General features: G+C 38.0%; 1 protein-coding gene across 2 annotated transcripts in view; it reads left to right on the top strand.

The window, feature by feature from the left end:
• LOC120313634 (protein eyes shut homolog) overlaps positions 1-24,958 on the top strand; it is a 445,596-nt gene extending 420,638 nt beyond the window's left edge. For both annotated transcript variants that reach the window (XM_039355732.1, XM_039355731.1), the window contains 3 exons: positions 11,696-11,955; positions 23,349-23,445; positions 23,768-24,958. In XM_039355732.1, coding sequence (XP_039211666.1) covers positions 11,696-11,955; positions 23,349-23,445; positions 23,768-24,113 — 703 coding nt within the window. In that variant the 3' untranslated portion in view covers positions 24,114-24,958. The remainder of the gene's footprint in view (positions 1-11,695; positions 11,956-23,348; positions 23,446-23,767) is intronic.
• Positions 24,959-25,751: the final 793 nt, after the last annotated feature.

Genomic DNA, 25,751 nt, shown 5'->3' with positions numbered 1-25,751 from the left:
TTTAAATGATTAATTAGAAGAATTTTCTATTTTTAAGATATTGATTTTCAAATTTGCCTCACTTTTAATTTTACTTTTTTGTTCTTATGCTATATAATTTTAGTTTTCAATGGCTGCAAGGTTCCTTGAGTGATGTGTAAACAGTGGCATAGATATTTAAGTAACCAATCAATAAAGAAAGCGTAGGGGTACCCCTAGGCAAAAGGAAATACATTTTCCCAACATCTGGTGGGCCTACTGCTTATTAAAGAGATAATATTAAAATGTACTGTAGCTATCTAATTTCAATGTTTATATTGGGGACATTAGAACTGGGCTGCAGATGGTTTCTAGAAAGTTCTCTTTGTTGCCAATATAACTGGAATCTGCCTTGTGTCATAAATCCATTACTCAGTATCTTGCACTCTGGATGGAGAGAGAATAGAGTTTTACCTTTTAGATTGGAGGTCCCCAACCTATGGGCTGCAGCCCACTACTGGGCCGTGGCGTCTTGGTCACCAGGCCACATGAGTAGCTGGGTAATACAGGCCTGTGTGTGCATGCTCACCCCCCCCCGTGTGCTACCGTTGCCATGAGTGTTGTGGGGCATTGCCATGAACCTTGCACAAGCAGCGCCACAAGCGGCAGGTGGGCTGAGGCAATCCTCATGCAAGGGTGGTGGCGCAAGCTTCGTGCTGCGTTGGCATCGCTGCGGGCCATGGCGCGAGCCTCGTGCTGGTGGTAGTATCACCGCGAGCCTGGCAGCGGTAGCGCCACAAGCCTCACACAGGCACTGCCATCACTGAGAGCCTCACATGCATGCTTGTAGCCCCGTTTGCATGGTGGTGCGCATGCTCACAGCTTCTTTGTACATGCATACACACGTGTGGTCACATTCACGTTTGTGCATGCATGCATAAGGCCCCTGCCCCTCCCTCTCCATCAGGCCAACAATCTAAAAATGTTGGAGACTCCTGTTTTAGATGGCATTTGAAGAATGATGTCATATTCCCATCGTTGTCTTCCATCAAGACCCTGCCCGAGACACACACTTGGGTGCTGTGTCGTACAATGCACAGCATATTAAGCATGCCCCTACTTACTGCTTTACAGAAAAGAATATGACTGGGGAAGCTATGATAAGAAATGCACAAAAAGAGGAAAATGAATCCTAAGAAATTAGACAAGGAACAGGCAAAAGAGGGCTGAACCAATTAAATTGGAAGGAACTTATTAAACTGGAAAGAACAAAACATGCATAAATCCTTTAAGACTTCCTTAGAAGGCTACAGACACTAAAGGCAGATATTTCCACTGTTATGATAATGATTCTCTCTCTCTCTCTCTCTCTCTCTCTCTCTCTCTCTCTCTCTCCAGCTTAATCCTATCAAATGCCTTTCTGCATATATAGGGGTCAATATACTATTTTATCTTGAGCTTTGCAAAGAAAGTGAGATATTGAAAATACCTTGTTTGAATTTCTTCTTATTTTTAAGAAAAGGTTATATAATAGATGGGTTTAAAAGGCAAATTAGAAAAAGAATACAAGCGGGTGATTGTCCCTTTGGCAAACATAAAGTTCTTTCATTACCAATTTTTGTTGTTTTGCATCTCCTGTTATAATCTTATTCAAAATCTACGTAGATAGGTACACCATTTAAATTATTATTATTAAACACATTTATATAGCTGCCAAACTCACATATAAGTGACTGCAGGTGGCTTACAACATTTAAAAATCCGTTCTACAATATAAATCCTTAAATAACTTCACCGCTCCTCTCATGGCAGCAACAACACAATCAAATCAGTCACTTAATCAGCTCCATTTCCATTTGTGGTTTTCAGGCTCACTGACAAGACCATGTTTTAAACGCCTGATATTTAACATTTAGAATAACAGAATAATTTAGCTGGAAGTTGAAGTTGGAGTTGGAAGGGACCTTGGAGATCTTCTAGTCTAACCCCATGCTCAAGCAGGAGAGCCTATGCCATTTCACACAGTATAGATTTTCTACATGACAATCAATCCCTGGTCTTTCCAGTCTTCCAATAATGCACCTATTGCTGCTATAAAACTCCACCAACCTTTCTTGTCATCCTCTTCATCTCTTTTCTTCTACCTTTCCCACCAACAAAGCCTTCTCCAGAATCCTTATATAACATGTCTGAGATAGGATAAATTGAATGAATGAACAAATAAATTAAATCCCACCTCACCAACCCCCCACAATGCTTTGAAACTGTCAACATTGATGTTGGAGGAAACCCTAACCCTATCCTTCTCAATATTTTATACTTGGATTTTTGAAAAGCTTTTGATGAAGTTCTTCCTCCTTAATGACTCTTGAAGAAATTCAACAGCCCTGGCTAAGAGGTCATGTCTTTTTATAGATTGTTAGCTTTTTTTTTTTAAAAAAAAAGCAAGCAGGCAAAGAATTGCTGAGGTGAGAAGTAGAATCCCTCAGGGATTGACTTGTCCATAAATAGTCTTAAGATCCTGAATCAGAATAGAGCTGGAGGTTTTCTAGTCCAGCCCCCTGCTCAAGCAGGAGACCCTATAATATTTCAGATAGGTGGCTATAAGATGTAAGCAGTGACCTGGCCAAGTTTGCATATGATGCTAAATTATTTTGGTTGATTTTTTTTTTTTAAAAAAAAAGACTCCAGTATGCATACTTTAAACTGGGTGAAATGTCAACCAAATGGCATATGCAAATCCATTCCATTTTTTACACTCTAGAGCAGCAGCCCCAACCTTTCTATCTTGGCAGCCAGGCCTGATACGGGGGGGGGGGGTGGAGTGAGTGAGTGGCAGGCACATGTGCACAGCTCCATTGGTGTGAATGGTGGGCAGCCGTGCTCTCCACTCGCGCAAAAGGGAGGGTGCTCGCATGTGAAGCTCCATTTGTGCAAATTGAGCTTTGCGCATAAGTGCCCTCCCCTCGTGTGAGTGGAGCTTCACGCGCACACACTTGCCCACCGCTTGTGTGAGTGGAGCTTTGCGTGTGTGCTTGCCCATCACTCGCACAGCCAAGTTTGAAACAGGCCGCGATCCGGTAGTGGGCCGCAGCCCGAGGGTTGGAGACTCCTGCTTTAGAGGATTAAAAAAAAGGTCTGTCTGTAACTAACCTGAAAAAAGTGGAGGGGGAATGGGATTTTAGTGAATATTTCAGTGATGACAACTGCTAGGAAAGCAAATTCCATACTAGGGTTCATCAGAAAGAGATTAGGAAGAAAAATGCCAACACAGTCATAACTTTATGGGGTATCTTTTTCTGGAACACTGCATGGAAGGTTCTGACCCTCACATTTGAAAAAAAGAAATAATAGATTGGAAAAATGCGTAGGAGAAGACAACCAGGGAGTCTGAACATCTTTCATATGAGACAAAGTTAGAATATGAGACCTCTCTAACTTTGAGAATGGGGACTGAGGGAGGATACAGATAGTCCTCAACTTACAACCATTCATTTAGTGACAGTTCAAAGTCACTGAAAAAAAGTGACTTATGATGGTTTTTCACACTTATGACCATTGCAGCATCTCCATGCTCATGTGATCAAAATTCAACTACTTGGCAACTGACATTATTTATGAATGTTGCAATCCCTCCGTCATGTGACCCCCTTTTCTGATTTTCTGACAAGCAAATTCAATGGGGAAGCCAGATTCAGAACAGAATAGAATAAGAGTCGGAAGGGACCTTGGAGGTCTTCTAGCCCAACTAATTCTAATTCACTTAACAACTGTAAGGAAAGGAGAGGAAAGGGGAGGGGGGAAATATAATAGCTATAGATATTTTCAATCAGAATAGAGCTGGAAGGGACCTTGGAGGTTTTCTAGTTTAACCTCCTGCTTAAGCAGGAGACCCTATACCATTTCAGGCAGGTGGCTGTCCAGTGTTTTCTTAAAAACCTCCAGTGATGAAGTACCTACAGCAGGGGTGTCAAACTACCAGCCCATGGGCCAGATGCGTCATCCGGAAGCCACACCCACCCCATTGCCAGCAATGGCAAAACTGTCCCGATACGTTGCGCCATGTCACGTGACGTCGCAAGTTTGACACGTCTGATTTACAGCTTCTGAAGGCAAGCTGTTCCACTGGTTAATTGTCCTCAGTGTTAGGAAGTTTCTCCTTAATTCCAGGTTGCTTCTCTCCTTGATTAGTTTCTATCCATTGTTTCTTGTCTTGCCTTCTGGTGCCTTGGAAAATAATTTGACCCCCTCCTCTTTGTGGCAGCCCCTCAAATACTGGAATACTGCTATCATGTTATCCCTAGTCCTTATTTTATCTAGACTAGCTATACCCAATTCCTGCAACCGTTCTTTATATGTTTTTGTCTCCAGGCTTTTAATCATGTTACTTGCTCTTCTTTGCACTTTTTCCCCAAGTCTCAACATCTTTTTGTGATAACCAAAACTGGATGTGGTATTCCAGCTGTGGCCTTATTAAGGATTTATAAAGAGATACTAGTACTTCAAGGGATTTTAATTCTATGCCTCTGTTTATACAACCAAAGATTGTATTAGCTTTTTTTTTTAAATAGCACTTTGACAATATCAGTGATGTAGCTTTAATAATCCATCTTTGAATACAGTATTGAATTGTGTGGGGTATGCTTTAGCCAGAGATATTCCAAAATCACATAGCTTTGACTTCTCCAAAACAGCGGCTCACAAGAACCCTAGGTGGATGAAGAGAAATCCCAATATAAAATGAGAAGTTACTGAGTGATGGATGAAAATAAATTTTTAAGCAGGTGGGTGACACCCTTGAGCTTCCGCATTACTTAATTTAGATATGAAACAGTGGGTTGCTTGTCCCAGTGCATTTCTTTAAGCAAAAACTGCTGAACATGAAGTGTTAATAAGAAAAGAGAACAGTTTAATGTATTCTATGCTTAGGGAGTTGAATCTAATACAAATGGCATAAGAGATTGACCTAGAAACCTGGAACTGAGAAGCAGATCTTGGACGGCTGTCTTGTATGCTTCCACTTTGAACATTTCTTTCTGCAGAAAAGTCTGCAGTCGTGGCAGACAATGTTTTGATTGATCCTTCCGTAAAGCTTGGCAGAAACATCCAAATTGAAAAGCCCATTTGCTTATCTCCCTTTAGGCCTTGGAATGTAATATTGCTGTTCCAGAAGGGCTTGATGTGGTTAATTCTGTTGGCTTCAGGAGGATTGTTTTGTTCAGATTTAGCCATTTCTAAAGTGAAACATCTTCAGCCACTTCAAGTAACTGATTTTGTTTGGCACACACTTGCTGCTTTTGCTCTTCAGTGTGGGATTTTTAAAAAGGCATGGGGAATTTCCAGGGTAATAAACACTTAGTAGTTCTTTGCCTGAGCAAATAGAAATCTGACATTATTGCAGACAGCAATCCAATGACTTGTTAAACAGCTTCAGCTGGCTTGTGCAACAATAAATTGCAGCCTTAACAATCGAAAGGTGAAAAGCTGCATTACAGAGCCAGCATTATTTAGGAATGGAAAAGCATACAAAAAAAAAAAAAAAAAAAGCATTACAGGAATTTGGGAAAGAAGGAATTCAGGAAGGAAGGAAGGAATGTAATGAATTCCTATTGTTCTTCATATCAGTTCCAAATAAAGCTAAGTTATGGGTAAATGTTATAAGGACTATTTGGTTGCTTTGATTCTCTGTCCAATTTTTATAGGATGCATTTGGAATAGAGTTGAAACTGAATGTCTATGTGATATTGCACTTGAAAAACAGTCAAGCTGCCTACACTTACTGTTGGTACCACCAATTGTGAGTATTAACCTTGTAAAGTCGACCAATGCAGCAAATACAACAGATCAGATACCCTGCCATATGTTAATCTGAGTTGTTAATCTGATGTGTTCTGAATTCCTTTTGAGTTCTTTTATGTGTTCCTTATTTATTTGATGCTTATACAATTAAAAAACCAATAATTAAACTTAAAAACAAATTAGTTAAAAGAGAGAGGCCCAAACAAACTAAAAATACAAACTATGAGGAAAAAAAAAGAAGGGAAATAATTCTACCTTATATTTCATATATATCAATAGTCACTGGATTATTAATGAATATATGAGTATTCACCTTTTTTTCCTTTTTCCATTTTGTCAACTTCCATGTATAGTTGTTGAACTTTACATTGTTCATTTCATTACGGGCTTTCTTTCGTCTGTATATCTACATCAATATATCTTTATCTACATCAACAGCTTGGATATACTAATTCTTCTTTTTCTCCTATCTGATTCAGTAAATAAATAATAATAATGAAGTGCTCTGGGATGTTGGAATTCAAACAGACAAGCAACTACCAATAATGTCGCAGAATTAATTATCAATAAGAAAGACAAAAAACTCTGTATAGTAGATGTGGCAGTAACTGGAGACATCAGAAGACAAAGAACTTGAGAAAATCACAAAAATAAAGACTTGCAAATAAAATTATTGTGGCAAAAGAAAGCAAAGATAATAGCAATAGTAACAAGCACTTTCCTTGAGTGCAATCCCAAAACATCTGGAGCACCACTTGAACACTATCAGCATTGGCAAAATCACCCTCAACCAAGTGCAAATGGCAGCTTTACTTGGAATATTTTACATCCTGTGACAGTACTTTAATATTATTAAACAACAACATCTGCCTATCCCAGGTCCTTGGGAAGGAATTAATAGGTGGATAAAAATGCCAAATCCAATCTAAACATCTGTCTGTCTGTGCAATGAATCATAATGAAATGTAGACTCTCCACAAAAATTTTCTGTAAGGTTCAAACCTATGCTTCAATATGATAATGAATCGATTGATTTATCTAAATTTAAGACACAGATTAATCAAAGCTGACACCTGTTTCAAAGCAGTATTGTCAAATTAGAGGACTTCAAACACTTCAAAGGCTTTTAAGGCACTTTGCAGACTTGATAACTTCTGACAACATATAACACTGCAGGTTCATTTTCAGATATGGAGAATGCTGAAAAGTAAACCTGAATGATGTAACTGTCTGTCTAACATGCTCATTCGGAAGCTACCAGTAACACTGTGTCTGGCCCTAGCTCAGAATCTTTGTTTTGAATAATAAAGCCATAAACATTATTTCATGATTTGCCTGTCTCATATGAAATCTCCCACATTTGAAGATTAACTCATAGCCCCCTGGCCCAAGTCTAAAAATTTGACAGTACTACTTTGACAATTTGACAATACTGCTTTGAAACAGGTGTCAGCTTTGATTAATCTGTGTCTTAAATTTAGATAAATCGAATGATTCATTATCACATTGAAGCATAGGTTTGAACCTTACAGGTCATTTTATGTGGAGAGTCTACATTTCATTATGATTCATTGCACAAACAGCCAGATGTTTAGATTGGATTTGGCTTTTTTTTTAATAATCTTTTTTATTAATTTTTTTCCCATCAACATATGTTAATTTTTCCGATCAACAAGTTGTCTGGTATTTGGTAAGCTAATACATGTTCACTTCCTAATCCTTCATTCTTTTCTCTAACCAAGAATAAAATAAATTCCAAATTTTATAATAGTCCGTATCTTCTTTGTCTTTCAGCCTCATAGTTAGTCTGTCCATCTCTGCACATTCCAATATTTTCATGATTATTTCTTCTTCTGATGGTAATCCTTCATTCTTCCAGTACTGTGCAAAAATTATTCTTACTGCTGTGGTAATATGTAGAATTAAATATAATTTCTGCTCATTAATCTTTTCAGACATAATGCCTAGTAAAAAAAGTTCAAGTTTAAAATCCACTTGTTCGCCCAATATTTTTTCTAACCACATATGTATGCTTTTCCAATAGGCCTTTGCCTTCCCACATGTCCACCAAATATGATAATACGTGCCTATGTTATGTTTACATTTCCAACATCTATCTGACATATTTTTAAACATTTTTGCTAATCTTGCTGGTGGAAGGTGCCATCTATAAAACATTTTATACAGATTTTCTTTGTATGAAGTTGACATTGTTAATTTATAGTTTCTCTCCCATAACATTTGCCATTTTTCTAATTCTATATCATAACCAAATTTTTTTGCCCATCTTATCATTGTTTCTTTCACTTGTTCACTTTCCATATCTAAAATTAACAAAAAATTATACATTTTCTTAATTAATTTCTCATCCGAGGTTAACAAAATCTTATCAAACACATTTTGATCCTTGTAAAATCCATACATTTTTACATCTTTTTCATATCTACTTTGTATCTGCAAATGGGTGGATTTGGCATTTTTACCCACCTATCCATTTAGCATTAGAAAGAAAGTATTCTTTCTAATGACCATTTTTTCATGAATGAAGAGTGACCCGATTCAAAGCACTAAACCCAATCAACAGGCTGCAAAACACTTCGTCCCCTTGCAATGTGTTTTGCAGATGCCATAGTTTTTGGCTGCTTGTTTCCCAAAGTGTACAATGTTATAATCTCACTTTCATTTTTGGAGAAAGCTCAAGGGGGAAGCTTGAGTGATTTGAGAACCTCCTTAAAGATTGGTATCTGTAGCCAACAAATGTGTTTTATCACATTATCAAACTCAATGCCTACCAGCTTCATTTTGGCATGCCAAATCTAATATTGCTTTTGGCTCTGCTCTCTCAGCTGTTAGTTTTTTAAACATGGCCAGGCAGAATCCTAAACTCTGCTGTCTCTTGGAGGTAATGAAATTTAGTTGTATACTTCTGTGCTGGTCCTCTGAAGATTGATCAGTCTACTCTATAGGGACTGGAATGAAATCTTATTTTTAATTCTGGGTGAAATTTTATTTTTAATTCTGCAGAAGTGAGTCAGATTTAAGTGAATCTCTTGGTAAGGAGTGGATAGTTAATTTGTCAATATTCACTGCCTAGCCTGGCAGCCCCTGAAAACCAGTGTGTGGATTTTTCTCAGGACAGGCCAAGCATGCTAATCAGCTGTTAATTTCTATTTAAAAAAATAATTATGGCAATAAAGCATGCTGCCTCACAAGATAGTTCTTCATATCTGGGATCCCAGGATAACAAATGAAATAGTAAAAATGTTTTTGATAAGGAACTTTGGGGGGGGGCTTGTTTAATTACTTTTGGTTTCATTCTGAGTAAGATAAACCCAAAAGTTATCTAGCTGAAATTTGGCCAGGTTAATTTCTCTAAAGAATCAGTCACCCTGCTCATTTCATGTTATCCTAACTCTACCCTGTTCTTTAAAAAATATTCAGCTGCAGATTCTTCATTGAATCTCAGCTCTTGCAGTGGCTTATATCAGTTTACCCTTGAAACCCTAATCATTATCTCAAATCCAATTAGATCCTCTTTGAATCTGGAAATTCAAACAGAATCAGGTTTGATCTGCATTGACTGTCCATGCTGATGTTACCTAGCTGTAGGAATAAAGGACAAAATTTAATTCCAATACCAGTGAGATTGAGAGAAAAAGATGGAATTGGTTTTCTTCTGAACTAAATTAACTAATAAAAGAATATATGTGGCTCAGGTTGAACTATGGAGTCCTCGGTGCTCTCTGAGTTTGCTTACTTGCTTGCAGATATTTCATTACCTAACAAGATAACATCATCAGTGATTTGATGAGCATTGATGATGTTTCATAGTCATCTAATGGAATGTCTGCAAGTAAGCAAGCTCAGAGAGCATCAAGTGATATACAGAACTAAATTAAATTCAACATTTGGGTAGCAAATAATGCATGTCCTCATTGTTATTTCAAATCTAAAGAACTGAAGGGTCAATGCTGAAGCCATTTCTACTTTGTTTTTGGTTGCCACAGTATGGGAGGGGGGAATGTGTGCTTTTAAGGTTAGACAAAACAATAAATTGTCTTGTGGGAACCAAGGTCATTGCTGCCTGAGTTTTGGCGGGCTGAGTTGGGGAATATGATTTATGACATGGTGCTGGGGTGGGAAGTTCAACTTTGCAACATTGTAACCTTTGCGAGGGAACTTCAGTCTTGGTTTCACTTTTGATCCTGCTGATACTTTGTAGCCAATAAATATGTTCTTTAAGGAAACCTCTTGCCTTGGAGTTCTTTTTATTGGTCTCATCTATTGGAACCATGACATAAAGTTTAAAAGAACCATATAACACTATGTAATTTATTTAGAAAGGAAATACATCTATGTTCTATTATATTATTATGCATCCTTTCTCTAACACTTCTTTCTGAACACAGAAAGCTTTGAGGGGAATTTATTTTATTTTCTAAGATTTGGGAGTGCTTAAACATGCCCTGGTCTTTAGGTTCATTTTTCTCTCCTTTTTTTTAAGGGGGGGGGGGCATTTGGAACAGTTACAGATTTCTAATTATATGGCAGAAGCAGGAAGAGTTGATTTGTCAAGTTTTATTCAAAATAAGTTGGAAATGTCAATTTCCAATGTATCATGGCTGTCAGAGGAACACTGTGAGACCAAAATAATAAAGGTTATCAGTGCACTGCATATTTGTGTCACATCATTACCACCAGCCATGCAATTTCATCCATATTTCCTTTTACAGACATTTTTACAGAAATGAATCTTAGCTATGTTCTAGCATCCTGGATATACCAAGGGTCAGGTGCCTCGGTTTATGGGAAAAGGTGACTGGGAATCAAAGGTTGGAGCCATTTTCAGAATGTTCCATTTAAAAATTAACAGTCCATGGAAGACTTATTCTTGCAAAGAACTTAATTCAGAGGCTTTGTTCCATGTGTAAATCTTACTCAGTCACAATTTGCCTTTGGAGCAGACTTTGACGTTTTGACCCAGAATCTAACAGCTAAGATTTTTTTTTTTTTACAGTGACTTTAAGATTTTTTTAGTGGCTCCCATTTTGTTTCTAGAATCAGTTCAGAGTGCTGATCAAACTATTAAAACCATTCTCAGTAGGGCAGACAGGGGATTGCAACTTTTCCTCATGTATCTGGACATCAGTAATTTGTATTACCTTTTGGAGGCCAATCATGGTATGTTCCTTTGGTAAGGATCTTCCTTCATTTTTTGCATTTACATGGCCTATTACCATATTTTAACTCCCTGTTAAGTACTTCTATTTCCTCAAGCCTTTTATGGCAATGCATGTTTAAATCCCTCTATGGCATTGTTTAAGTCTATGTTTTTCAGCCTTGGCAATTTGCAAATGTGGGGACCTCAACTCCCAGAATTCCCCAGCCAGCATGTGTGGCTGGGCAATTCTGAGTTTTGAAGTCCACACATCTAAAAGTTGTCAAGAACACTGAGAAACACTGGTCTACATATTTGTTTGTAGGCAATGTTATTTCATTTGTCAAGGTGCAGCTTCATCTTATTGTTGATTTTATCCTGTTTTAAATTGCATTTGTAAGTCACCTTGAGTTCTGTAATTCAGAAGGACAATCTGTAAATAATTTAGTTGCATATGTAACATATTAGTATTCACAACATATAAAATGTGCAACTTTGATCACCAATTAATGATGAATTTGATAAAACAGCTTTGTGTGCTCTTTTTCACTACAATGTTCTTGCATTTAAAAGCTCATTTCCCCCTTGTTTTACTTTCTTAGGTATAGATTCCTTTGTCCCACCCAGCAAGGTTTTATTTTTAGCTGTTGGTAGAAACTTTTTTAGGCAGTTTAAAATCAGTGCTCATAAAAACATAATCAAAATAAAGGAAAGATATAGAAAACCAATGCCAATTCGAGTGCTTTTACTTGGTTACATTATCTTCTGCTTTTCTTTCAGATGTGTATGCACAGCAGGCTGGACAGGACAACAGTGCAATGAAGATATAACTGAATGTGAATCTGCACCATGCTTGAATGGAGCAACTTGCTATGAGTCCATTGTCCCTGGTCAATTCCTCTGTGCTTGCCCTCCATTTTATATTGGGAAAAAATGCCAGTATCACCATAATCCATGTGATGCTCCCTACAATCCATGCAGAAACAATGCCACTTGTTTGGCCCAGGTTGATGGGAAGCCATTATGCATCTGTCAAAAAGGTGACTTACAAAAACTGCTACATGCTTGGTACATTTTACAATATCTTGCCTAACACCCACAGCTCTGGGGAAAAGATTTCTGTTTTTTTCAAAAGAAAGGAGCTGAAAAACATTTGCAATGCTCAAATGGGAATGATTTATTTATTTATTTAACTATCATGAGTAAAGTTTTGGGATTTTAAGCAATGTAGGGAAAGCATGAAGAACACAATTTTGGGAATTATTTCCAACCCCCTAATGAAAGCTCTGTTTCAGATCACGAGACCAGGAGAATGCAGAATAAAGCAACTACAATATCTAAAATCTTAGCACACTTGCCTTTCCCAGCCTTTGGGAAAACTGAAGAAAATGGATCTAGCCCATTTTCAAGGCCAATCTTTTACCAGATTCTCCTGTAATACCAAATCTGATACCATTTTGTTCTTGGAGCATTATCCTGCAGATAGAGTCCCACATTCCATTACATAATTCCTTTCCAATATTCTATTGTGTTCGAAAGAATAAAAAGGCCTTCAGCTGAGAAATGTATTGGGATTTCTAAATCACAATCTGAGCTGCATTTTAATTCATTACTCACTGCTGATTAAGTAAAAACAGCAATTCATATGGTTAGTGACTATGCAACATCAGGCAGTACTTGTTTATTATTAAAGGCTGGGCAGTCAAATAATTGAAAATACAACCCAAATAGGAAATACCTCTAAGTAACAAGAAACTAAAAATTAGTTTCTTCTAAATGTTTTGCTTGGAAAATATAACAATGTGGGGATTTTTTATTTAAATAATTTTAAAAATAAAAGTTTATTCTCCAGGGCTATATCAAATCATTTCCATGCACTGTTGATTTATAATTTGTATCTTCTGCTAGACTGATTTGCATGACCAGTAGTTGCATTTAAATGTGCCTATTACTTTAGTACATATGGTAGTAAATGTCATTACCATAACAATACATTAGCACTAAATGTATATTTCAAATACCTAATTAACCAATCAATTTACAAAATACTTGGCTGAAAAAATATATTCTGTTTTATATATTAAATTAGTAGACTATATTCACAGTTTAAGACATGAATTAGAATTTACATTATAACGTTTTGTGAAGACTGTTCTGGGCAAATATTTTAGATGCTATAAATTAATTGCAGTTGGCTATGTTAATTTGTCATAATGTTTCTAACTGTTAAAAATGTGTTGAAGAACTTTAAGTTTCAGAAATTAAAGAAAAAACAATTCTCATTTAGTTGTGTTAGGTCACATTAAATTGGCTAGAATTATAGACTTCACAGTACTTTTAGTAATTTCCCAGACTGTCAAGGGTATTTCTCTATTAAAGACTTTGGTTCTGCTCTCAGAACAGAATAGATTAGAATAATCATAATTCAAACAAGGTGTAATATGTATCAATAAGATCATATAGCTAACACAACCATAACTCTAAATCAAATCAAGATAAAACGGTTATAAAATCAGTAAAGAAAAATAAACTACTTGAACAACTCCAGAATTACAAGCTTATTAAAAGAGAGGAGAGGGGAAAACCTTTGAAGAGCTGATGGGATATCAGTAAAAAAGAGCTTTATTTAATTTAACTTCATTTAATTAAATTTCTTTTCTTGGGTGTGGGATGTCCTCAGAAAAAGTCCTCCTACTATACCAGCAGTCATCATCAGAAAGCTTTGTTATATACTAGTATCACTATTTTTACACTCTATATTGTAGAATTCAGAACACAATAAAATAATTAGTAGTGTAAATCCTAAGTTTAAAAATTTTCCATTAGAGCTGGAAATTGGATTAGAAATTGCATCATTCTGTAGAGCTGAGATCAGCATCAAATATTCATTCCATGAAAATAAGGCATTGACATAACAAGTGTCTTTGTTTAAAGGGAAATGTATATGTTTGTAGAATTCCTTGAAAGAAATTCAGAGACGAGGTTCGGAGTAGCAGAATAAAGTTTCTTTTATTATCAAAGTTGAGTTTAGTAAAAGAAAACGGTTTGCAAAGCGTGGTGAAACTTTAACCATGCACTCACAAGAGTTGCAGGGAAAAGCCACACCTCCTACAGAAGCTAACAGCAGTTATACCCCTCCCTATCTCCTCCTATACCTACGTCAGCTATTCCTGACGTGGCAGGTCACAAACCTATCAGACGACACAATTATCCTACCTTACCTCCTACCTTACCATATATGGGTATTCTTTTGTTCTCTACATGTGGACATTCTTTACTTAGTTCCAGGCACGTACTCAGGTTTTCTTGCACATGCTCAGTGAGCCTGTTGCTGAATAGAAAATTTTAAACTTTTCTAGAACCTTCCCATTCAATTCCCCCATTTCTTATTTGGTCACTAGTTTAATATTTTCTTTTATTTCATTTAACCTACTAGTTTCTTCTTTGGTAGTTTTCATTGGATGTGAAGTATTCATATTTTCCAACAACTGGATTTGGTCCTCAATTTCTTTTAATACCATTATGGACTTAGCATTTTGTTGGGCTTGTAATATACCGTGGACTGAACTGTTTACTAGGTTCTTTATTACTGGAATCAGACAAGGTAACATCATTATTCCAATGAATATAATACATACCATAAACAGAGCCTGTTTCCAATTTCTGAATATTCCTCCCAAGAACCCTTCATCATCCAATATCCCTGTCCAAGTTTGTACAGGTACATGTGCAATTCTAACCATGTCTTTCGTTATCTGGTTAATTACCATGCCTGAATCGTCAATTTGTATACAGCAATTTGTTAAATTAAATTTTCCACAGACACCTCCTTCCTTAGCCAACAAATAATCTAAAGCCAAGCGGTTTTGCATAATATATGTTCTGGACAAAACACTTTCTTTAGCCAACTTAGTTAAAGCCTCAGCTGTTCTATTGGTTATAATTTCTACTACTGCTTGTAATCGGATAATTCTGTTTAACATATAAATTGGGGTCCTATACCCCCAACTTCCATCTTGGGCCCAAGTAGCTGGATCATAATAAGCAATTATTCGTTCGGGTGGCCATTCATCATCTTTCCAATTCCCAATTTTTAACCCTTCTCCCACTTTAGCCACAGACCGCCTTACCAAGTTTCCCACATGTTCATAGGCAGGGACACCCAATAATTGTCTTCTTTGTAATGGCAAGAGGAAGAAAGAGGGTTGTATAGCACCCAGAATACAAGACCCAAACCATCCAGCAGGGAGAATATTATATGCAAATGCTCCGCAGATCCAATATAACCCATCAGGAGTGGTCCAGAGGAGGGTATCGTTTTCAGGATCTTTTAGGAAGGCAAGCTCGGGAATTAAAGATAAAGAGTTGTTAGGGACACTTTGATTCGTTTGTGATATCCAAGTATTGTTTTCCCAGGTATTCAAACAGCGCATGAACCCCATAGGTTTAGTTCTCCCACTATGGTTACTCCTCGAGTAACATATATTGCCCACCAGGTTAATGGACATCCTCCAAGTTTCATTATAGGTGTTCTGGTAAGTGAAATTTCCTTTCCATTTCTCAATTTCAGTATAATTAGCTTCTCTAGCATGCCATGGCCATTCATCTCCCATATTGGTTCCCCCACACACGAAGCAATTTTTCAGCATTAACTTCTGAGCAACCTCTTGGGCTAAAGCGATAAACATATTTTTAGCCTTTGGTGGAACAGGGAGACTATTAAATTTTGCAATCTCTTCCTGATATTCCCAATATACTTTTACTGGCTCTGAAGTTAACTTTGTTGAACTCACTTTTACTATAATATACCCATATGGATCTCTTCCTCTTCCATTTATACCAATACCAAAATAATAAAAATTAGTAGAGGGGGTTTCAGATGCCTTGATTTGTAAGCAAATCCGTGTACACTGTTCTGGCTTACAATCTGTTGATACTGAGGCCATAGACAAGTTGAACCCCTGGGGTCCTTTCCTCCATTCCCAAGGGGTCTTAGTGGTATACCAATAAGTGTGACTTGGAGCAAAAGCCACCTGGCCTGTATTCGCAGCGGGCATAGCAACTTGGAATAAATATTTTTCTTCCCTCATATAATCTTTTTCCCACTCAAAGTTACCACACTTCATTCCTTGTCTATTATCATGTCCTTGTCCTATCCTTATAGCTTTACAAGTGTCAAAACACACAGACAGCTTGGTATTTCCTCTTGTGGTATTGTGGGCAACGTATCCTCCCTTAGTTTGGGCTATAGCAAATAACCCTTCTGTTCCAGTAACTCCCCCTTTATATCCATATACATAAATGTTAGCAGTAATTGGACCTACTGCTTTTGGTTCATAGCACTGCATCCCTTGGGCTGTATAACACCTAAAATATTGAGTTTGATTACACACACAAGGTTGCACTTTAGTAGCATTACATTCTGGTTTTAGAGTGTGATATAATAAGGTACTAGTAACTATATTCCCTTGCTTGGTCTTTTTAATACATTCTGTGCACTCTTGGCAGGGTCCGAACTTCGTTGTGGTCTGTTTTGTAGTAACAGTAGTTCTCATCTTTCTAACAGGAGGGGATAAGGAATGGACAGGCTGATGAGTCTGAACAAGTTCTTCCCATAATACTTCACACAGCCCTTCCCATTCAGGTTGTAAATACTGACTCCTAGTATTGTTACATAGAAAGTAGAGATAATCAGTGCTTTCCCCTTCTGTGCCACAACCACTGTACCACAAGGCCTTCCCTATCCAATGGCACCTTGGGTCTCCCCTGGTTGCATTTTCACACATCTGGGTAATTCCACTCATCCACTCTCTACTTTGATTTTTACAAGTCCAAGCTGGATCTCTCTGGGTTTGCCTTGGTGTTACTTCCAGAGTCAGATTACATCCATATTGAGTAGTTTTCCAGTATTGGAACTCTCCCTTTTGATGTCACCCACCTTTTAGACAGATAATAGTACTAGTTGCTCTCTTTTCTCTCCGCAGAAAGTGTCTCCTCATAGCCGAAGCTGTCCATATCCACAAGGGAATAGGAGGAAATTCAAAGGAGTCTGGAGAAGCCACTAAAGAGTGACTAGTCAAATAAGTTTTCCCTTCCCACATGGTACAGGTATATTTACCTATAGTCTCCCTGGTTACTTGTAAATATAGAGTACTTTGACACTTACCCCCTTTATTTTGCGTTACCCAGCTTTTCTCCTGACCTACTTGCTGCCAGTTTGGTTGCAACTTAGATTCACACCACCAAATTTTGGGTTCAAAGATCCAGTTCATGGGACAGTGTTCACTCTCTTTGTCATTATAACACCGAATTTGTGTCCAAGTTCCATTAGGTTCAAAGATTCTAGGCGGCTCAATCCATAATTTTCCCCCAATCGCCACTATTGTCATATTCAAAAGGATATAAGTCATTGTCTTTTTAACACCAGTTTCAATGGTTCTTTTTGAAATGCTTTCCATGTTTCCGACTCCTCAAGATTAGCCTTCTTTACTCGGGTATAATGAGTCCAACCCTTTTCTTGTGTCCGAATGGCAGTGTCTGTGGTCAATAACACCAAGAACGGTCCATCCCACTTCGGTTTGAGGGAATCATCTTTCCACGTCTTTATCCACACTTGGTCTCCGACTTCTATGGAGTGGACTTTGAAGCTTAGAGGAGGAGTTTGTATCAAATAGCCAGTTTTTCTGAAAGAATCAAAAGTCTGGGACAGTATTTGCAAGTATTGAATCAGTCCCTTATCTTTACTAGGTAGATTCCCCATTTGTATACCAGCATTTCTTAGTGGCATGCCAAATAACATCTCATAAGGTGAAATCCCAACATCCCTCCTAGGTTGTGTTCTTATTCTAAACAGGGCTATAGGCAAAGTTTTCATCCAATTCATTCCTGTTTCCAAATATAATTTCGTTAACATAGTTTTAATCTTTCCATTCATTTTCAGGTCTCTGTCTTGCTCCTGTTTTAGCTAGACCTACATATATACTAAAATTGAAATATGTTGGCATTGATGGATCATAACATTGTATCTTCTTGTCTTCTCCCTTACAAACTGAATATTGTGTGTTATTTAATTGACACATAGATTGAAATATACATCCCCTAGGTGCTGGGGTATAATATACCAAGGTTTTAATTACTGCGTTTCCTTTGGTGGCATTCGTAATGCAGGCTTCACATCCTTCTGTTTTTGTTGCTCTCCTATATCGTTCTCCAGTCATAGATCTGGTTTGGACATTCGATTACTGTCGCTTTAAAGGTTCTGGATTTGGAACACAGGTCCACTGTTCTTTTGGTTCAGCTACTGGTCCCTTCACTCGTGTGTAGTGGGTCCACCCTTTTTCTTTCGTCCAGACTGCTGTTTCAGAGGTCAGCAACACTGGAATGGTCCTTCCCACTTAGGTTGCAGTTTTTCCTCCTTTCACGGATCAGGATCCACTGTCCCACCTCAAACTTGTGGACAGGAAATTTCAAAGGGGGTGTTTAGATCAGCAAGCCTTGTTTCCTGAGATAAGACAAAGCAGAAAACAGCCCCAGTATCTAATTCTTTATAAACATGTCATTAGTTTTCATATTGTGGAATTTCCTACTTGAGATGATTTAAAATCAACTTGAATGCATTGAAATAGCCTCACCATTAGATGTTATAGAGCATTTTATGTATTTGTCTACATATCATATAACCAACCATATATTAACCATAGAAAAGTATCAATTATCCCTCCCCTAGCCATTTCTTTTATCCGTATTTACAAACACATTGCTTAGTAAAGAGCCAACAAAGGAGCGCTCACCAACTCTGCTTGAGTTTGTTTGCATACAAATCTTTATTCAAAACATAGCTCATTTATAATCCCAAAATTTTCTCAACTCCTTCGTTTTAAACAAGGGTTGAATTACCATTCCTTCAGGTCTCCTAGATATTATGTTTTTATCAGTGTGTCCTGCACACAGACATAAAAACATAAAAATAAAACTACAGTATAGGTGTATTCAAGTTCTTCTCATATTTCATTACTATAAGAATGGGTATTAAATTTCACATCCACCCCACCTTCCTCCCAAAGCAGAATTCCAAGCGGAGAAAAAAGTTAAAATGAGCAGCCCCCCCCTTTTCTTTCTGTCTCTCACTCTTAAAGCAACACAGCCAGCTGAAAACGAAGGGGGAGGAATAGCTTTCTCTCCTTCACATGAATTTGCCATAAATTCTCTCACATTCTCCATGGAACTCTTCTCATGCAAACACTTGCTAAAACAATAAAACCTGCAGTTTAAATGGGGGAGAAACTCACTCACACACACACACACACAGAGAGAGAGAGAGACAGGATCAGCATATCCATACATTCACTTCCATTCAAACTGCTTGTATAAACACTTTCACATAGGGATATTTCATTTCATACTTTCTCTTGACAAATCAATAACTATTATTATTATTTCAAGGAGCTGTTCAAAAGCCAATGAGCTCCTTTCCCTCCCCTAGTAAAAACTATCCTCTTCTTCCCACACTGAGTAAACTTGCTGTTCTCTCGCGCGTTTAGGGCAATTTTTTTTTTTTTAAAAGTGGCCCTTCATTCCACATCCAAAGCACGTTGTCTCCTTATTCTGGTATCCACCTTGAAATCCTCCAAATCCCCTTCCTCTACTCCCATTAACATACTGGTTCCTTTCATCCCCCCTATATCTTGTCTCAAAGGGACTCTTCTTATCCCCAAACTCTCTTCTAGGAGGTTTTTCCTGCTTCATTACTTGCTGTTCTGTTGCTACCATCATCTGTCACCCAAATTAGCGCATAATCTAATTCATTATCTAAACTCTTACATTTCTTTTTCTTCACATAGTTATATAAATTGTGACACTGAAAATAATCTGTGGAGCCATTCCTTGGCCACTCCACATTATCGTCCTCCCACCAAACAAAACAACATAAATTAACCATATCTTCTTTATTCAACCCCAACCTCAAAATCTCCCGGTTATAGGGCGGGGATCCCCATCCAGCCAATATTTTGCCCAAAGGGCCATTCGGGTCGATTTTAAGTTTGGGGTTTTTACGGATCCTTTTAACACACTTTTTCCCCGGATTGGTCGACCCTGTATTGCCCCCCATTTCTTTTATGGGTGCTCAGCCTATCTTGAGTATGTGTGCCTATGTCCCTCCCAGCAACTCCTTCTCAATTCCACACGTCACCGTCTCCGGATATTCAATAATATCCCCTTCACTCACTCCGTCCTGCAGACCTCCCCGAGGTCCCTCAAAAGGACTTCCACCCGGCCCCGTTGCCAGTTCTCACATCCACACACTCTATCCCGACCGCCCTGGACTCTTGTGTTCTGGTGTTTTCAAACCAGTACTCACCAGGGTCTGCGCGCAGATGTTACCCGGTCTGTCTTCAGGCTGTTCCGCACTTTATTCACCCTTCTCCTAATACTCGTCTTTATTAAAATTTTACGGGTTTTCCAAGAGCTCCGCAGTCCTCTGGGTGGTTCCCCTCCTTTCAAAAGGAAAGGGGTGCACCTAAGGAGGACCCCTCAGAGTCCCAGCGCAGATTGGATCCCGGTCGAGCCCCCAATTTGTTTGTAGAATTCCTTGAAAGAAATTCAGAGACGAGGTTCGGAGTAGCAGAATAAAGTTTCTTTTATTATCAAAGTTGAGTTTAGTAAAAGAAAACGGTTTGCAAAGCGTGGTGAAACTTAACCATACACTCACTCAAGAGTTGCAGGGAAAAGCCACACCTCCTACAGAAGCGTAACAGCAGTTATACCCCTCCCTATCTCCTCCTATACCTACGTCAGCTATTCCTGACGTGGCAGGTCACAAACCTATCAGACGACACAATTATTCTATCTTACCTCCTACCTTACCATATATGGGTATTCTTTTGTTCTCTACATGTGGACATTCTTTATTTAGTTCCAGGCACGTACTCAGGTTTTCTTGCACATGCTCAGTGAGCCTGTTGCTGAATAGAAAATTTTAAACTTTTCTAGAACCTTCCCATTCATATATATATTGCTTTTCTCTCTGTGTGTCTGTTTCTCCTTTGTGTTTGTACAGAGATTACACACCTTCATGATAAGAATGACATTACTTTTTTTTTCTTCCTGAAATAGATTTCACTCCTTTCATAACGCTCACTTTAGATGAAAAGGACCTCAAGGAATGTCATTTCATACTGAAGTCCTAACTTAAGAGTGAAGTTTATCTCCCTATGTTTGGTTCTCAGTAGCAATAAAGCACACCGTCATAAACTCTGAATGCTCTTTTGTCAATATATTTTACAAATCACACTAAACCAAAACATAGTACGGTAAATCTTAATCATGACTTAGCATGATGTCTGAGTTCCAAATTTTCTAGCAAACTAAATCTTAAATTCAATTTTCTCTGTCAAATTATGTAACCTTTTTCAAAACCAAAACAGACTAAATACCTCCTATCATTACATAATTAATATAGCAACAAATGAAATCATCAATATCAGTCTCTCCCCTTTACAGTCTAATGACTAGAAATATTATATTGATGAATGATCTAGTTAAGTGATGGCACTCAATGTTATAAGCACTCTTGAAAAACCCTCAAATTTTACATTGCTTTCAACATTTGAAATGACATTCAATTTTGAATCATTATTAGAAGTAATCTATATTAGAATTGCTCAGATGCTGAAAACAGTACATTTGGGGTCTCTGTATAGCTGGATCATACATTGTTCCATTAATATCTGATCACCGTATACAGAAGAGTGCAGGGTTATTTTTCCCTCACTGCGGCCCTCATATTCTACCAGTTATTTTATTTATAAACAGAAAAGAAAAAAGAAAAGTCCAGTTTTGCACTGGTCTACCAACTTGTAAAAATATTACTATTCTGATAAGCACATTTTCTTAATTTTTTTCTCTCAATATACATTTTCTCCAGGCTATTTTTACATTGCTTTCATTAATGTACTCTCATCTGCCAACACAAATCATGTTTTTTATATTTTTGTAGAAGGAATTGCAATGACAATTCTAAACTGTGTTCATCTCTGAATTGGTTCAGTGAGTATGAATAAAGTAAATAATGACTTAAATCTATACTAAACCATTTTTCCCATTCCTAGCCTTATCAATATAAAAAATAGATAAGGGAAGAAAAAAAGTCTCTTTTGTAAGTGACAATATTTTTTTTTACTCTAGAATATCTAGAATGTATAAGAGGTACAGTGGCTCAGTGTCTTAATGACACTGGAGATGGTTTCTGCTCTGGCAGTTTGAGTTTAGCATGGCAGGGTGAGTTTCTTTCAGTTGCTTCCACCTAACAGTTCAAAAGCATGTTTTATGCAAGTAGATAAATAGGCACCACTTTAGTGGGGAGACGTGGTGCTCTGTGCAGGCAGTCAGATTCCTGCTGGCTGTGAACATTCCCACTTGTGATGCTTGTTTGCAAGATGGCTCTGGGAAGGGAAGAGGCCTTGGGTGATGCTGCAGGAAGAGCCATTTGTCTCTCTACTGTGAAGCCAGCTCGCCCTTCTGTGGCACACCTTTGGAAGCACGCAAGCATATCCTACAACAAGACTGGTATCTGTAAGAAAGTTAAAGTTTCTGAAAACTGCCATGCTTCCCCCCCCCCACAGTATCTTGCCAAGCCAAACTATTACTCTGCAATTGCATTGTGGTCTTCTAGCTCAGCCATGTCAAACCTGCGACGTCATGTGATGTCATGTGACATATCAGAACTCTTCCCCCATTGCTGGCAATGGGGTGGGCACGGTTTCCTTGTGACATGTCCCGCCCGTGGGACGGCAGTTTGACACCCCTGTTCTAGCTACTGTAACAATGCCATACACTAACATTATCATCATCTAGAACATAGATCAGACATGTCATGTGATGTCGTGCAATGTATCAGGACGGTTTTGCCATTGCTGGCAATGAGGTGGACATGGCTTCTGGATGACGCGTCCAGCCAGCGGGCCGGCAGTTTGACACCCCTGACATAGATAATAGATAATAATCTAGCTATGGTGGCTGGGAAATTCTGAGAGTTGAAGTCCACACATCTTCAAACTGCCAGATTGAGAAACATTGAGATGTATGGTAGCTTAAGACACATATGACAGATTTGCATAGTTTTTGAAGACATCATACTACTATTTTAATATAACATTTGCAAGTTTTTCAAAAAAGATAACAGTGCTCTTACAGATTTTGCTAGATGCTCATTTCCTGAATTCCTCTTTATTTTGCCCCTGTATTAAAGTATTATTCAACATGTAATCATCTCTATGGGGAAGCATCACTTGTTAGATTGAACAGGTGAAAATACTCCAAGTGTTTTAAAGCTCAATTTTGAAGGCATTCACCTGGGTCTTTGTTATTTCTGCTCCTGACATTCAAACTAAGTCAAAGAGATCATAGATCCATTACTGCTTCATCTGTCTTTCAGGATTTGAAGGGACTTACTGTGAAATTGACAATAATGAATGCCTCTCCAACCCATGTAAGAATCAAGGTCACTGTGTGGATGGGGTAAACAGTTATAGGTAAGGAAGAATCAGTGTCAAACTTGGCTTGAGGATTGTTTTAGAGGAAGATAATATATTTAGTGGCACAGATTTAGATCATTTGTGGGAAAAGCCATTGCTTAAAGTTCCTCTGATTTCTAGGCTATAATTAAAATCTGTGCAATCAGCTAATCAAGTATTCTGCTAAAAAAGTTGTTTAAATTGTCCAGACTGTTTATTTTAAGTGATACAATATACAGAAAATATGAATGAAATCTTGCATTTTCTTTTTTTTTCTTTTTTTGTTACTTCTTCTGCTAAAGATTCTTTGCAGTTCACTAAATGCAATCCTTCTATCCAGGTGCTTTTGCAGAGATGGCTTTTTTGGGATGCTGTGTGAAGGGGAGATTAATGAGTGCCTATCAAATCCCTGTGCAAACGGGGGAACATGCATAGATCTTATAAACAGGTTTGTGACTGGAATCAAGTTTTTCTTTTTAAAGGGAAAAAAAAGTTTGACCTTTCGCTTTGATGATATAGAATGTCAAGTAGTATTAGAGAAAGTAGATAGCCTGTACTTTTTGAGCAGCATAGAGCAGGCATGTCAAACTGCCGGCCCACAGGCTAGATGCATCATGATAAAACTGCACCCAACCCATTGCTGGCAGTGGGGAAAAAGTTGTGATACATCGCGCGACGTCACGTGACGTCACGAGTTTGACATGCCTGGCATAGAGCAAGCAATTATGACTCATTTCTTAGAGTTTGTAGTGAACAAATAGGAGAATAGTTATTATACCATTATAGAGCAATATAATCACAGAATTATTATAGAATAATTTGATTAACATTCATAAGCTATGAAAGCTAAATGGACCGTCATTCAGATGCAGTATAGTGCTGAGGATAAAAACAGAGCAAAGTTGTTGCTTTCATGGTATCTTTTATGTCTTTCATCAGCTCACTAATATTTCTGCTTATCAGAACTCTTCGGTATTGCAAAATGACTACTTTGACCCTCATTCACAGCTCTTAATTTCTATCACATCACCAGCCACAAGTTATAACTAGTGACATAATATAGTTCTGTACTGATCATCCAACAGAATTAGGAATTTAGTTCAGTAATATACACTGAATCCTTTTTTCTTTTTAATTCTGTATGATTGGGGCAAGATGAAGTCACTTAAAATGAGTGAATGGGTACCAAACCAACATTTATAGATATCAGAGGATGGGGGAGGAGGAGTATAGTAGTATGGCTGCCTCTAAGCTTCCCAGAAGCCCTTGTGTGTACTCCATACATCTAAGCTTTGCTTCCTGCCTTGGAGTGGCTCGCTGCCACTGTCTATCTTCCTGGGGAGTGTCTTGTGGCATCTAAGAGATATAGGGCTCCCGCCAGCTATATTGCTTTGCTGACAAATTAAGAAAAACATGAAAACAGAAAACGGACTAAAATCTACCTATAGTACCCCTCCCTAGTGTTCAGGTATGTGATTTGGGCAATCAGTTCCTTGTTGCTCTTTCTTTTGGGATTACTTGAATTTCTTCCAGCTTCTAGATTTTCCTTTTCTCAGACGTTCAGGGGAGATGAAACAGAACAGAATGCATTTTCTACCTGGCTGGGAAGTGGACTGGCTTTTTATGAATGCTGGATAGTATAACAACTGGCAGCAAAACTACAAATGCATCTTGTATTGGGCCACCTCTTGATCTGCCGTGCCTGCCACTGTGCCAGCTTATTTCTTCCACCTCTGTAATTAACTACCATTGATTACTGCCAAGTCTGACACACCTGCAGTCTATCAATGATGTGGTTGTCCTTCTCAGGAAAGGCCAAGCTTGATATTCAGTTATATCATCTCTTCTATCATCTCACAAAACCCAGTAATCAAAAGGCAGAAAGCTCACCTACCCCCAAAGCCAATCAGCAGTCATTCTTCCAATCTCTTCTCAAAAAAGGCCAAACCTACCAATGGGGCCATTCCTAATTCCTACTTTCTGCATGGATTTAGAATAACTCTGGCCATTTGCCAGACATTTGGCAGCGTATCTGAGTACGGTATATCAGTATATCTGAGGCCGTTTCCTCAGTTTGGCTATCTCTCCTTTCAAAGATATGCAGGAAGAATATTTCGGTATTTCCCCAAAAATATATATCAAACATTTAACTATAAAGTATACATATAGTACAGTTTAACTTACCCCAAATAAGCCACCCTCATTCATACACATAGATATTGGCATACATAACTGTGAAATAATTTGCAGAAGAGCAAAACCAAAATAGTACCATATTCTGAGCTGTGGGTCAGATCAGTTTATCAGATAAATCCTATCTAGAC

This window comes from Crotalus tigris, unplaced genomic scaffold (genome assembly GCF_016545835.1).
Source record: "Crotalus tigris isolate CLP2741 ecotype Arizona unplaced genomic scaffold, ASM1654583v1 scf7180000018750.1061991, whole genome shotgun sequence".
NCBI lineage: Eukaryota > Metazoa > Chordata > Lepidosauria > Squamata > Viperidae > Crotalus > Crotalus tigris.
Note: the sequence above shows the minus strand (reverse complement) of the source record. Positions and strands in the feature narration are given on the sequence as shown.